At 41.1% G+C, this 16,151-nt stretch overlaps 1 protein-coding gene across 12 annotated transcripts in view; it reads right to left on the bottom strand.

Moving 5' to 3' along the window:
- FAM13C (family with sequence similarity 13 member C) overlaps positions 1-16,151 on the bottom strand; it is a 119,405-nt gene that overhangs the window by 10,916 nt on the left and 92,338 nt on the right. For all 12 annotated transcript variants that reach the window (XR_012133240.1, XM_073241020.1, XM_073241019.1 and 9 more), the window contains 4 exons: positions 10,530-10,740; positions 9,314-9,452; positions 4,500-4,581; positions 2,855-3,066 (listed from right to left, as the gene is read on the bottom strand). Coding sequence is in view for 11 of the 12 variants with exons in the window: in XM_073241020.1 (XP_073097121.1) it covers positions 2,855-3,066; positions 4,500-4,581; positions 9,314-9,452; positions 10,530-10,740 (644 nt within the window). In the remaining variant the exon portion in view is untranslated. The remainder of the gene's footprint in view (positions 1-2,854; positions 3,067-4,499; positions 4,582-9,313; positions 9,453-10,529; positions 10,741-16,151) is intronic.

Below are 16,151 nucleotides of genomic sequence, written 5' to 3'. Positions count from 1 at the left end.
TAAAGGTCTCTCTAGAAAAAAAATAATTATTCATCTTGGAAGCTTATATAGTTAATGCATTTTCAGCAGTAAAGTGAGGACTCCAGATGAAAATCATCTGTTAACCTGGGTTGAAAGAAATGGGGTATAAGAGATAATCTCAAATGCTAATGAGCTTACTGAGAAGCCGGAATAACACTAGCTACTTTGAAAATTCGCAGTCCTCCCTTTGCATCTGCTGTGGCTTCTGGGCTCCCCCTTAGGACCTAACTTGCCACAGACTAGTCACTTCATAGTTTGCTGTGTTAAACTCTCCCAGGAACAATACTGCATTTTCAGGGAAGGAGGTCTCAGTGTTCTAAAACAGATGCTCTCTATTTGAAGGGCCTAGCTTGAACCTACAGCAGAGATAGTAACTTTATTTGGAGGGGCTTCTGCCACTTATTCAACAGTTCAACAGATACTTCATTTAAAAGGATAGGCATAAATTGTCACTGCAGAGATCTTCCTTTGCTCTGCAGACTTTCATTTGCATGTGCCTTTTTGACATAGATGCCTCAGTAGGGTGACCAGCCATCCCTGTTTTCCCAGGACTGAGGCGTTTTGTAGGACATGGAGTTTTCAATGCTAAAACCAGGGAAGTCCAGGGAAATTGGGGATGGTTGGTCACCCTGTTCCTCAAAGATCTTAAAATGAACATGTCCAAAACAGACCTTGTGAGTTCTCACTTTCACGCCCAATCTACTACTCCTCTAGTTTGCCCCACCTCAGTGAATGGATGGCCCCATCTTGGCTTCTTCCTTTCCTCCACTCTTACCATGCAATGACTCAGCATGTCCTTCTGATTATATATCTAAAATACACACTGAATATGTCTACCTCTTTCCATCTCCAAAGCTACCATGCTAGCCCAAGTCACCCATTTCATTTCCCTTTTCCATTCTTTACCCCTATGATTTATTCCCCACAAAACAATCAGAAAGATCCTTTAAGGATAAATCACACCATGTCACTTTCCTACTTACAACCATTCATCAGCTTCTCAATACTTTCTCCATCCTAGGAGGTCCTGTGTGATGGGCCTTGATCTATCTTTCTGACTTCTCCTGCTGTCCTCTGCTCCAGCCCTCACACCCAATAACTCCAAGTACACACAAGATCTTCCTTTAAGTCCTCAAGCCTTCCTAACTGCAGTTCAATCTGTCTAAACTGCTTTTTGCTGCTCTCTTGGCCTGACTCTTCTTCACCAAATGTCACCTTTCTGGCCTTCCAAATGACCCTATATAAAGTAGAAACCATACCCATTATTCTTTATGATATTATCTGTTTTATTCTTTGCACAGGAATTATCAAAATTTTAATTTTGACTTCTTTTAGTTGAGTTGTTTGTTGTGTCCCAGCTCCCAGAACATGAGCTCCTTGAGGGCAGTGACCACCCCCCATGAATTCTCTTATTTTTTTATATTCAACATGTATTCACAACACATAGTAGGATACTCAAATACTTTTGCAAGTGAGAATGATTGCCCACCAGTCACCAGGCTTCTCCCTTTATTGTCACAATAATTAAGTAAGTAGGTTAGATATTATCTGTATCTTATACATGAGGAAGTTGAATCTCAGAATTAGTTAACTTGCCAAGTGTACACGGCTAGAAAGTACCTTGCTCAAGTACTGAGTCCTGCTCTATTAGCTCATGCGCGTGCACAGCAATCACACGCACATGCACACTGCCTACTGGCTATCAGAAAAATCTAGAATCTTTGGTGGGGAGGGGATAGGTTGCCTGGGTGGATAAAAACTTTCTATTCATTTGTCACAACATACATATATATTCTTTTTTAATGTACAAAGGTATTTCATAAAGATAGAAGTTGCCAAAGGCCCATCTCCACTTGTAAAGGACTAGTCTGGGAGCATACCAGCCTTTTGGGCTTTAGCATATGTTGCCATCTTATGATTAAGACCAGATAATGGACAACAGAACAGGTAAGGGCAGCTTTCTCCTCCAGACCTCATTTAAATCTGTAGTTTGTTGGCTCATCTGTCCTCTTGGCAAACACTTACTCAACACCTGCAGGGTCAGGAGCAATAAACAGCCCTTCTACTCAAGAAGTTTAAAGAATGAGAGACAGAATGGCATACAGCATAGTGAGAGCTGTGACAGGGTAACTACTGTTCTTATCCAAGAAATGAAAGGTTAAACACCACTCTCAGAGTTGAGACAGAAAAGACTATGAGGAAGATTCTTTGGCGTATGTGAAATTAAGCACAGATATGAGGATGAGAGTAAATACTAATTGCTTTTATCATCATCTTTGTAAAATATAATCTTTCTTTGTGCTTCAGACTGATATAGCCAAATTCCTTACTGACGACTCTACCTGGATATCTCACAAATTTTTTAAATATTTTAAAAATCTTGCCTAACGCTCCTCAAGAGAGCCTGCCTATTCTTAACCATATAAAATACTAAACTACTTTCCTTACTATTTATAGTAATCATACCTTCTTTATTATTTTTAATAAATATATGGTAAAAATGGGATTGTAATCCTAATCTTGGGTATATTTGCTAATTTACTGGGGCAAACTCGGGGAGAAGGGGTTTTGATACACTCTAATATCTTTGCGTTTGCTTCCCATCAACATGCAATACCAGAACCTCCAGAATGGCAACACAAGCTGAGATCACATGGCAACCCCCACAGATCACAGCCATTGACCCACTAGGAACTCATCTGACTGAAATTTCAGAGTTGTTCTCCTAAAGATGTGCATGTGATACCAAAGTGCTCTTACAAATTGGTCAAAACCATGACCTCACAGGCACCATGGAGTGTTGTGGCCCTAGGAAGAAGACACGGTGATGCACCTTAGAATCCTCCTGAGAGGGAAGCTGCTCTCTCTTCTCCTTCAGGCATGTCAACATAGCATCTGGAGCATCCTCTGCAGGGGAGCCTGGCTCTGGGCCCCCAGCCTCTGGCTTCCCGTTCTCTCTAGAGACCGTGGGTTGTTCACAGGACAGGCTTCTGGGCGGGCCTTTGGGAGCACTCCCCTGTTCTTCCGACAGCTTCAGCTTTAGTTCTAAGAGAAATGCCGTGAGTTACCATGAGCAAGCCCCAGCAAGAGCAGAAAGCCTTTTGGGAATCCCCTCTCTGGAATGGAAATGACTGTTCATTTCCAAGTCAGTTGAGATGAACGGTGCTGATGATGACTTTCCATGGGCCAAGGGCAGCATTAATAACATGAGCCAACAGCATAAGCTCCCAATCAGATGTGAAAATTGAGGGTACTAGAGGCTGGGCTCTCACGGAGGTGGAGGATTGGGTCAGGGAGGAACTCAGTGGCTTGTATTTCAGGAGTTGTTGCGGTAGAAGACCAGTGGTATCTGGCCCTAGCACTTGCACCTGTTACCCACCATAGCACCCAAAATTCTGCAAAGATTCATTTACTTGGGCTTTGGAAAGCTTTGTAGTCATTAAGAGCCCCTGTGGAAATACAAGTACTTCTGGAAGGCATTACACATGCACACATCTGAGGAAATACAGGAGGGATGGAAAAGGAAAATGGGGATGCCAGGCCCAACTTGACAGATTTTACAACTGTGTTTAATGCCAGCTTTTAAAATCCAGGAATCCCATCCTTGAAATGTGGCTTTATGCAAACCTACATAATTAAAAATTAAATACACCTGGGATTTATCAGGGAATTACATTTCAGAATATGCTAAGGTACTGGTCGTTTGAATGAGGCCATTTATATTGATTTCTCAATTACATAGCTCATTTTCTTCATTTGATGTTTATTTTTTAGTTTGACTTTGACATGGTGTTTAAACACTGCATATTTTATAAAGCTGATACATCACTACAGTTTAATACCACTGAATTAATATGCCCTTCCAGTTCCTTATCACCAGCCTTCTAGAAATTTGGAAAAACTCCCATGTGTCTAAATACTAAAATAACAGCATGGAGAGAAGAAAATAAATATTTATTGGTAAGTAACCAGAGTCCTTTAAAATGGATTTTAGAGTTAATTAATACTCATACCACTATCTCCAGAGAGACAGAGAAAGTAGGACACTGGATTACGAGACAAGAGAACTGAGTCATAGACCTAGCTCACCACCTCTTGTGACCCTTCGCTCTCTTTGGATGTAAGTGTTGTCTGTGCAATGGAGTATGTGGGGAGTAAATGATTGCTCAGGCCTCTTCTGTTTCTAAAATACAATAACCCAGGGAACTTATTACTCCACATGTTGAAATGTTCCTGGCACTGAAGTGAAGCATTCCACTTAAGAATCAGGAGTTTCTCAGTCTCTTTATAAGCTGATTTAGTAAATGGGGCCAAACAATGAAATGGTCTCAGGACCCTTTATTTCAAGAAGGGGCTTCCAATCTGCACAGGAGATAAGGTGAAAGAGGCACATGTGGAAAAGAATCAGAAACACCACAGAGCACATTATCACTATTTTAACTGCTTTCTTAGAAAAAGAAACTTTGGCTGGCATTTACCTTTGAGCTGTTTACGCCCTTTAGCCAAATCATTCATCCATTTCAGAACTTCAGGATTAGAAGTCTTGTCACCATGTGAAGGCTACCAATGGAGGGGAAAATGGGGATGCAAGGGAGAAAGGGAATGAGGAAGAGAAGGAAGCGAAAGAGAAAAAGGAAAAACATAATTTTTAAATAGCCAAGGCACACAAAAAAATACTTCAGGAACATAGAACTGGGAGAGAAATTCAGGTGTGAAGACTCCAGCTGATGGAATTACTTCTGAAAAATAAAAGTCAGACATTCTTGTCATCCTCTGTGCTTTCATCTTTGCCATGGGCATTGTTTCTAAGCAGCCTGGCACCCAGCATTTTTCACATAGTCTTCACCATGCCAGTCCCCCTACAGTCTGACCCTCAATAACCATGTGGGCCACCCACATTCTACAGCTTTTTGTCAGGCCATTTGTACCAGTGTAGATGATACAAACCAGCACTCTCTCCCTTGCCTGTGTTCACATACATGGTTTGTGACCACAACTACCTGGAGAACACTGACAGCCTGCAGAGTTAGCTCCTATTGGCCATATTCTCTACGCTGCACAAAGGGGACCCCAGAGCCTCTCAAACCTGACGACAGTCTGAGAAGTCAGCATGTCAGGAGGAATGCCCTGATTTCTAACCCTCTCACTGTTTATACACTCAATATGCTTCTGGCCTGGCGTTAAAATAATACTTATTTGTGTGTGTGTGAACTTGGGCAAATAATTTAGCCTTTTTGTGCCTCAGTTCCATCTATTAAATGAGGATTATAAGAGCATCTCCCTCATCAGGTTGCTGTGGAAAAAAAAATTAGTTAATGCATGTAAAACACTGCAAACAGTTTCAGGCACATGATAAACAATACATATGCACTAGTCAGAATCACAAATACAAATATTATTGTTATTATCACCAGCTGTGGTGATATTAGTCGTGTTACTACCAGACCTTCAAAAGAATACTGAGTATGTCTTCACCAACACTCACATATGTAGGGGTATGTATGTCCTACCAATCATGCTTGGATATGGAAATAAGAATATATTTTTGATTTTAGAAGGATATGACTGTTAATACAAATCACTCACCTTGACTTCTGGGTTTCTTCTCAGAGCATTTAAGTTGATTTTCCACAGAAAAAAAGAAACTAGGAGAGGAGGATAGCTAAATATATTTAGACTCCACCCCTATAGATCAGTAAAAAGCTTTCTTATGTCAAGGCCACCCTGGTAACTTCAAGATTAATAACTACTTTGAATTGAGGAGGAACTATACAGGGATGCTTAAGATGACATGATCATAAACATCGTAACAGCCAGAGATGTGTGCACTGACAGTGACCAAGCCTAGGGACTCTGCCATGTTTTTTTTAAGGATCCACTAAATCCATGTGATATCAACAGTTGTTGGTGAGAGATAGGCATAGGAAGTGTGCTCCTCTCAAGTGCAAAAGGAAAAATAGTCTTTGTATGACAGAATCATCAATCACCATCCATGTACATGGAATTAGACATGAATCACAGGGCACAGTTCTGTCACTTCTAGAGTGATGGAAAAACCATGCATTTTAAAATCAAGATGAAAAACAAGATTGAAGAAAATGACAGTGATTTTCCCTAGGCAGGGCTCAGATGGGACACTGGTTTCCACAAGGGAAGGCCTAGTTTCAGAACCACGGACAGTGACACAGGAGCTCACCTCCACACAGCTCAGTCTGGCCCGGCCCAGTCTACTTTCTGGCACTGGGCCACGTCTGCAGTATATGGGGCAGTACTTTGGTTCCAAGTAACCAGTCTGGTTATATGGACAATGTTTTACATTTGGTTTCTCAAAACCTCAAAGAATTCTCAACTCTGATCTGAAAAATCATCTTGTTCTCTGGAACACATGTTTTTCACTAGATATGTTCCACACAGTTAATGTTATCTTATGAAATACTGTTAAAAACAAAAATAAAAACCTAAGACCCTAAGCCAATGACCACCAAAGAAATGAGTTTTCATTACAACAAGTAGGATTTAGGAGACATTTAGGGCTAAATTTTCTGACAAAATATTTTAAAGACTGAAATCATTTCTGAAATGAATAGTTTATTTCCTTATTCTTGGAGGAGCTTTCAAAAGAGGTTAAATCATGCTCACAGGTATGGAAGGTTTTCATATATAAGCTATGGATCTTTCTTCAAGACTTCTAACTGCTGAACTGAAAGATTCCAGTTTAATAGACTCTAAGGGCCATACACATATAAATTACACAGTGTACATTTTGTTCAGCGCAACTAAAGTGGTGTCCTGAGTCATATAACTGAGGGTCTCATTAGACCAGATTTGTGGTCTACCAAAGACAGGTTAAATGACACTTTAGAAAAATTTCTGGATTACGAATTAAAAGACCTGAGTTGTTATCTTGACTAGATCAGTTCTTCACTGTGGGACTTCGCTTCTCTGGGCCTCAGTTTCTTCAATGGCCAAATAAGAAATAAGACTGGCTGATCCCTTTTAGTTCTAACATCCTCTAATTCCACTGAAAGTAGACATCTGGTGAAACAGCCTTTTCTAAGTCCATTAGTGTAACAATAGTTACAAATGTAAAATCAGTTTTAGGGAATAAATGTGGCTTCAGATGGGAATGTGAAATAGTTACATTCAACAGAGAGGGAAAGATACATGTTGTACCAGCCATCAGACTAGCACAGAGGCCCAGCAGGAGCCTGGATTCAAAAACTAGCAGTAGGTACTAAAGTACTATTAATTCCACAGTCAGGCTGCCAGCAAGGAAAGCCTTATACACAGCAACCAATTAAAGCCAACTGACATGCCAAACCTCTCACCACAGCCTGGCATCCTGACAGGAAGGGTGAGGGGAGGCCCTGCTCCCGAGACACGGAAGCTGTGTTTACACCAAAGACCTCTATGCATGCTGAAGTAGTGGCAACCATGAAGCCTTCTTCCTCTGCTACCCCATCTGCATGTGTGAGTGTTTAAGTGTGTGGGTATGTGTCTGCTCTGGCTCTAAAGCTTCTCTAGACAGAGGCAGGAGGGGCCAGGAGAAATTTTCTTCCAAAATAGGCAGCTGCTGAGTGACTGTTATAGTTGAAAGAAGTAATCCAGGGTCTGCGACTACAGGCAGAAAACCCAGTGGAGATTTCTTGTTGACAAGGCAGAGCCTGTCCAAATATATTCAAATAGATTAAAAAGTTAATAATATCTTGGACCACTTATTCCCTTTGTGCCAAACACTGTAAGCCTTACATATGTGCTCCCTCATTTCACACTCACAAACTTAAGAAGTCACTACTAATATTAACTCCACTTTACAGATGATTAAACTGAGACTCAGAAAGGCAAAATAAGTCTAAAGTCACAAAGCTCCTAAGTGGCTGTGCTGGATTCAAATCCAGATCAGGAACTGCCAGGTAAGAAGTGTTCACAGGCCCTGGGACTGGAGCCCCTAGATTTTACTCTCCTGTTTCCAATGTGAGGGCATTACAGATCCAGTAATACTCCAGCAGCAAACAGGGAAGACCAGCTGCTCTTAGGCTATCTGGTGCCTTCGAAATGTGGACACTTAGAATTTTACTTCTACTCCTCCACTGAAAAATCTACTCATCTTTAATCTACTACCCAAGCCTGAGCTGACTGAACACAACTACCTTCATCAAGTTCTAAGTCCTTCCTAGGCTTCAGTTTGCTTATCTGCAAGACAAAGGCCTGTACTCATAAGCTCTAAAAAAGACACCAAATAGCTGTGACTGCCTGACTTCAAGGAAGAGAAGACTCTTCAACAACCAGACCAATACTTGAAAGCCAATTTGACTTTTTTCCATTTTGCAAAACTAAACATCACTCCTTAAAACCCATTTTTTAGAGAATTTGAAGCCACTGTGAAAAACACAGGCTAGGAAAAATGGGAGAGTGGAACATTACCCACTCTCACCTCCCTCCCCAGAGCTTCTCTTACACTCAGGGACCTGTCAATTGCCTCTGTACTAAGTGCTTAGTGAGCCTTTAAATATTTCAAGATGAATGAAACAATATTCCCTGTTCTCTTTTATTCTAATAACAAGCTGTTCTGGGCCCACTGCCAAAGACCAACATCTTTGTGCAATTCTATATGAGTATGATTTTTCTCTATGCCCTGGTCACCATTAATAGAGAAAATAAAACCAGCACTAGCCATCAGGACACCTACCTCTGACTCACTGTTTCTTTGGAAAGAAAAGGTTCAGGACTGCAACACTGCAGACCAGCACCAAGACTCGTGTCTTTCTGATGGGACAGGATGAATCAGGGTTTGTTCTCAGAGTGGCCTGAACAGATGGCATGTGATAGGTCCCCATCCATCAGCCACGAAGTACTTTCATGTCAGAGAAAATTCTCCCTCCCTCATTTTGTTCCATAATCAGAGATTCTGCCCTTTAGGTTCTTAGGTGGTTCTTATCAAAAGGCAAATGGGAAAGGGTTTAAGAAAAAAGAAGACCATAATTCAACAGCTCTCCAAATTCTGGTCCCAGTCACACAAAGTGACAGTAAGGTTCTTCTGGAAAATAACAGGGGATCAATAATCAAATCAGTTTGGAAATAATGCAATCCACTATTAGAAATATATTAGCAGAGACTGAGAGCATGTGAGAACAAGACAGAACTGGGACTGGAACTCAATTTATGACAGGTGCTGGGCTGGCCAGTGCCACCAGAGCTGTCCCCTGGCACAGAGGGGTGCACAAAAAGGAAGGACAGAAATCCCAACACCTCTGACAAAAACCATTCTTATTTTAAACCACAAGGTCCTTACCCGGTAATTCTTTTCTTGCTCAAATTTTTCTTCAAATTTCCGAATTTTCCTCTTGAGGCTCTGGATGTGCTTGGTGAGTTGGGCAATGGTCTGAGGCTCCTTGCCATCACCGCAGCCGCACCGCGAGGAACTCCGGGGCCTGCAATGATTAAAGGGAGGGGAGGAATTGTCAAAAACAATGTCTTCCAGTAAGTACTGCTGCTGGTCTAAAACCCAAGCTACCTGGATGATCAGAGAAGGCCTGAGGGCAGTTCATTATTTGATGAGACTACTATGCAGCATCTGCTCATTAACGGAGCCCCCTGATCACAGGGCTCCATATGAGCAAGTTGTCACCAGGGTCTTCAGTGTACAAATGTCAGAAAGTTAGTTGAGGAAATTTATTTCCTAAAGCTTGGAGGAGACTAATTTAAGACTAAAAAGAGACAGCCCTGTTGTGGTGTAATCCTCACTAGGCTCATGAGCTCCACCTACCACCATTTTCAGGGAAGACACCGATGCGTAGTTAACTTTTCATGATGTACGTAACAGCCTTTGCGAGCCTGATGGAATGGCCTTATCTCCAGAAAAATGTTCATGTGACTCAAACTTTACAATTGTAATGATTCACTAACTTCCTCAAGCCCATCAACAGACAGTCCATGGACCCAGGTTTGGATAAATTCATGAACAACAGCAGGAGTTATTAAGCAGAAACTAGGGGTTCCCTATACATATTAGAGACTCATTTTAGCTATGCCTCAAAATTATTTGTAGAACTTTTAAAAAAGGAATGCACATTTCCACACTTTTTGGGGAGGCTGCTATTTTAAGTTACCAATTTTTTAGAATCCAAGAAGAAATTGATTTAGACAAACTTCAAGCATTACCAGTCTACCTATTGAGGCCACTGTTGAAAATGAAATGAATATAATGATATATAGCTCACCAAGAATGGTATTCCCGATACGTGCATGTACATATACTTAGGGCCGTGGTCATTGCACCAGAAGTATTCAAACATGCACGCCCTGGAGTAGCCTGTATCTCAGGATCACTGCCTCCTGAGACAGCAGGGCCTGGAACATCATTCCCACCTAGAAAGTACACTGGTTTTTGCCGTTTATTGTTCAGGTTTTACAGTTGCATTTGATAGGCTTATTTGCACTATTTCAGACACACACTTGTATGTAATGAAGCTTGTATGAAATGAAGAAAACAAACAAGGTTTTCTTACATCATAAACTGCTGAGTGCTGGGTGGAGAAGGGGCTGATTCAGGGTCTAAGTTGAATCTCTGGCTTTGGCTGAAGATGGAGCATCGTGGGGACAGCAGTGGGTTGCCACCGTCAGTGATGTGATACAGCAGTCTGCTAGTCCCAATAGACTGGAGGTCGTCTGCTGCACTGTCTGCTTCACTCTGCCCATCTTTGTGGACTGGTGCAGGGTCTGAGGAAGCAAGATACCTCATCAAGCCTTAGAAGTGACAGACGGCTTGAGACAATCATGTTCCTCAAACAAAGATCATAAACATTCATTATAATGTCTTGCCTCTTTGTCATTTCTTCCTTCTGGGGATATGAAAAGCTTTCAAAATAATGTCATGTTTGTTCTCACAGAACCTGGATAGAAAATATTCTAAAGACACCATCAACAAAAAAAAAATGGAAAAACAAATTATTTAGTATGAGTTAGTCAGCGAAGCCCAGAACTACAAAAAAAGCTCACATTATTTCACATTGTTGCATATGTCAGAGGGTATATTACAAAACATTGAGAGTGGAAAAAAAGGAAACAGGAAAATGGAGATGGAGCAAAAGATGATAGATTATGAGGAAGAAAAGAGATAATAGGATTACCAGTGAAGGAATGAAGGGAGGGAGTAGAGAAGGGAATCAAAGGAGGGGAGCCCCCAGATAGAAAATGATCTAGCAGTGATTAAACATGATGGAGAACTCCACTTATTAATATGGAAAGATGTTCAGAATATGCTAAATGAAAACCACAGACATCAAAACAAAACAGTAACAATTCCATTTTATATAAAAAGCATGCATTTATGTGTATAAATAAATGCATTAAGAGATCAAAGAAGCTACATAGCAACTACAAAGCACGGCAGAAGTAGGAATGATCCTGTTGCTTCTCCAAAATTTTATGTAGCACGTCATTTTGGACAAAAAAAAAAAAAAGAGAAAGGATCAAAACCTGCTCCAACCTCTCCCCCCAGGCAGGCAGCTAACTCTGCACCTAACCTCTAGGATCATTCACCTTTTAAATGAGGGTCAGTCCTGAAGGTGCTGTGGGGTGAGGAACATTAGGACACAGCGTCAGGGTGGTCAGAAAAAAGACGCTCTCCATCATGGGGCTCTGTACAGAGTTATTTAAGCAGCAGCCCAAACTCCTCAGTTTTGCTTAGCAAAAGTCAGGACAACCCCAGGCTTTCTTTTACTCATACCACCCCAAAGAAAGAAGAAAACAAGGATTTCTGGGTGAATAAGCAGAATCTGAAAATACTGACAATCCACTTTTCCAAAATCAACATTTATCACAATTTGGTACCGGATGAATCTTAATCAGGTTTAGAATGGCTCATGTTCTCTCGAGCTTGAAATGCAATTTGTCCTGTGCAATATCGAAGGTCTGATTAGGTCCTTGTGTGTTTTCAGGCAGCTTCTCCCCGGAAGGATTGTAGATAGGGAGGTAGATAAATAATGCCTTGCTTTTGATTATGCCTGCGAAGCTCATTGCCAACATTCTGTCAGTGGCAGAGGCTGTTCAGAAATGGACTGCACAAGGTCTGGGGGAGAGTTAGAGCAGGTGAATACCAGTGCCACAGGCCCACAGGTTGGGTATGCTGTTGTGACTGACACAACTCACCACAGGCGACACCTTGCTATGAATAATTTACCCAAAAATCACTGCTGTTTGGCAGGAGTCCTAATGAGCAACAGAAATACAATTCCCTAACAATCACCTTCAAAGCCCACCAGGAGATATATGGGTTCCTCACAAAATCCTCTTCATAAACCATGAAACCCTAAGAAGAAATACATTTTATTTATGTCACCTGTTTCTTGGCAGTACCTTTTGGTAATAACAATAGGGAAGATAAGAATCTCTGGCAAGCACTTGACCAGCATATCTTTGCTGATAATGGCAAGTTCTGAGGCCTTCAACCCTTCAGCTCAGATGTGACCCCAGGGTCTCTTGATGTTAATTTATAATGCCAAATGGAGGTATCTGGGTTCCCAGCCATCTGAATGAACTGGAGGCAAGAATAGAACTCAGCTTCTGAAATCCAAGGAGTCCTTAATATAACTTCTTAGAATCACAGAACATTATGAATGACTCTTTTGGAAACACATTACAAAATTAGTCGTAAACTTCCATTTACATGGCCTCTGCCTCCACAGGCACTAGAATCAATTACCAGGGCTGCATGATTAACATCCCAGCCCCCACCCTGCCTTCCCCATAACCAGGGAAGGAAGCAGCGAGCCACAAGGATCCCAGAGAGCCAAGCCGAAGACCAACAAAAAAGTAAAAAATGGGTAATTTGGTAGTCCCTAAATTCTCTGTCCAAACTCACCATTTGTATTGTGAAGTGGCTTAATTAAATCAGCTGTCAGGTATACGTGTGTGCATTTGTGTAGGCAGAATTGTTGAGCCCCTTGCTCAGAAAAGGCCAAGATAAACTGAGAGCCAGACATAGTTGGTGCCATCCTGGGAACAGAGTCCAGGTCACCACCTGCAGAGCCTGCTCCCCAAAAAGGAGAAGCTTAAAGCGGTATTACATTTGGTGGCTTTTGGTGGCTCCTTGGGGGCACATTACTTATTCTTGCAGAGGAAGGGGCAGCTCAGTAGAGCCCCTGGTGTGATGGCTTCGAGGAGGGGGTCTGCGACCCAGGAATCTTGGTGTACTTATACTCCGTGGGGCTGCAGTAAGGTCTCCGACTGTCTCAGTGCCCTTTTAGGCCTGTCTCACAGGACTGACAGGGAGGTAAGAGAGTCCTGCGGCACATGGCGTCCACAGTCAACGTGCCGTACTCCATGCTTAAGTGGTTAAAAATGTAGATCTCATTTTACGTGTCTTAGCATAATAAAAACAATATAACTTTTTTCCTTCTTTCTATTTTCTAAAATTTATGTAATAATATGTCTTTATAGGAAGGAAAAAATAAAAGTTAATATGCAAATTTTTTAATAGGAAAATAACTACTCCTAAGGAATGAAGTGAGAAACCACCCCAAGGGCAGCACAATAGAGAGCAAAGACTGTGAATTTTAACTGCAGGTCTACTACCTGTAAGAGAGATGTCAGAAGTGGTGGACCTTTTAAAACATCAGTTTTCTCATCTGTAAAATGGGGAGAGTAATGGTGCCTGCCTCATAAGACTGAAGATGAAAAGAAATACAACTCTATCTTCTATAAAATTTTTGCCATATGCATATAAACCTATTTTTTCTACTTTTTCTCCCTACACACACATATACACATGTATATGTATAAATACACACACATGGACTATCCCAGACTTACAGTGGTTGAATTTATGATGTTTTTATTTTACAATGGTATGAAAGCAATAGACATTCAGTAGAAACCATACTTCAAATTTTGAGTTTTGATCTTACCCTGGGTTAGTATCATGTTCTCTCCTGATGCTGGGTAACAGTGAACTGTAGCTCCCAGTCAGCTGCATGATCATAGGATAAATAACTGATACCTTTACAACCACTCTGTTTTCCACTTTCAGTATAGTGGTCAGTAAATTACATGAGCTACTCAACACTCCATTATAAAATGGGCTTTGTGTTAGATGATTTCTCCCAACTGTAGGCTAATGTATGTGTCCTGAGCACATTTAAGGTAGGCTGGGCTAAGCTGTGATGTTTAGTAAGTAAGGGGTTTATGCATTTTCAACTTACAATAGATTTATTGGGACACAACCCTATAAGTCGAGGAATATCTGTGGATATATATATATACACACATATATAAATATATATATAAAGCATATGTATATATTTATATATTTACTATGTATATATTATTATGTATTTTAGATAGAAAAATTTCAACCCACAGCTTTTTAAATAATCAGCTTCTTCCCAGGTCATCATGGTTAAGAAATCATGACTTTGATGGGCTACCTTTTTTTTTTAACTAAAACACATTAAAATAAATTCCTATTAAAACTAACAACATTCACCCAAGCATCTTTTGTATAGCATATCTGGTGAGACCTTGAGATAAGACATAGAAACTGCTAAGCACAGTAGCCATGAGAACCATCATTTTAATAATTACCATCAAAATGAGGATGTTGAATATTATCTTCTCTTATTGAACACCAACTACACTAGGAGCCCCTGTGGGGTTAATACAGGAAATGAGAATCAATATACCCCTCAATGTACTGTCCCTCCTACCAATTCTTATCTATAAATAAGAATAATCCTATCTAATATTTATAGAATGACTCACTATGTCCTCAAACTTGTAAGAGTTTTTACATGTATTTAAGCTTCATAACATATGAGGCTAGCAGTAATATGATCTCCATTTCAAATTCAGTAGGGAAGGTGGTATAAATTATATTAACTCTATTCAGAGAGGGTTTAACTAGTCCCTACTCCACCCCTCCCCCCACAGAAGACTCCACATCTCTGGCCCTTGGAACCAAAGAGTGTTTGTGGCGACCCACTCACTGATAAGTAGGGAACAGAGAGAAGAGAAATAATTATCGTCTGTGTGTGAAGGCCAAGAGACCACTTCTGATCTGGCTGCAACCCAGGCAGGAGCAGATGCTGTATTACTGCTGTTAGACGAGTCAGATTTAAAAATATGTCTCTTTAATGTGAATTTTTAAAATGATTAAAATTTAACTAAATTTCTGTCTGCAACCACCTGAGAAGGACTACTGAGATCTGAGTAATAAATTAGCCATACTCTTGTGGATTTATTAATTCACACTTGAGCTTGCCATCAAGGTGGGCTCATAGTAGCACTCAGGTACATTACAAAATGCCAGATGTCAGCTTTTGTTGGTTTTAAAGCTAAATGAGCCAAAAGATGTCCATGATTCTAATCAGGCTCAAGCATAGAGTTCTCAGCCAGCCTCACAGAAAAAGGGCTGCCTCAACAAAACCCAGAAACATCTGATGGATACACAACAGGTTCAGCTTTAGGTATGTTGAATTTGAAGGCACTAAGGGGTTAGCTACAGGGCCACGGAGAGAGAACATGGGTAAGCCTGAAGCCATCCCAATAATTGGGTCTGGGAAACAGATGGGCTTGCTTGTGCAGAGACTTCTGAGAGGTGAGATCTCCAAGGTTATCCAAGCGGTAGCTCAAGGTTAGGGTAGGCAGAGTAGGAATGAGGACAAATGAAAAGTGATTCTGGGGTAGCGAGGCTGACTGGGCTACTGAGTGGGGTGAGGCTGGCACTCCAGGCAGTCTTTTGTGTGCGAGCCTCTGTGAATAGCCACCAGAAGCATCAGGGAGCTAGCCGGGGGGTGGAACAACTGTCACCGTGAAAGCAAGGCTAGGCTTTATGACAGGCACCCTGCTGATCCCAACAGGCAGCTTGCCATCATGGACAAAAAACATGGGCTATAAGCTCAGAAATGCCTAGATTCCAAGTTTTGTCAGATGTGTGACCTAGGACACATTCAAACTTTTTCACTCTGTTTTCCAATGTATGTAATGGGAATTCATTAATTCAGAGTATGTTCATTGACCATCTACTGCATGCCAAGCCCTATTTTGGATGAGAAACACATTATCTACCTCATAAATTGGTAGAAAGAGACAAGGAATCTCAAGTGCTTAGAACAGTGCCTGGGGAAAGGGAC

This window comes from Manis javanica, chromosome 7 (assembly GCF_040802235.1).
Source record: "Manis javanica isolate MJ-LG chromosome 7, MJ_LKY, whole genome shotgun sequence".
In the NCBI taxonomy this organism is placed as follows: domain Eukaryota; kingdom Metazoa; phylum Chordata; class Mammalia; order Pholidota; family Manidae; genus Manis; species Manis javanica.
Note: the sequence above shows the minus strand (reverse complement) of the source record. Positions and strands in the feature narration are given on the sequence as shown.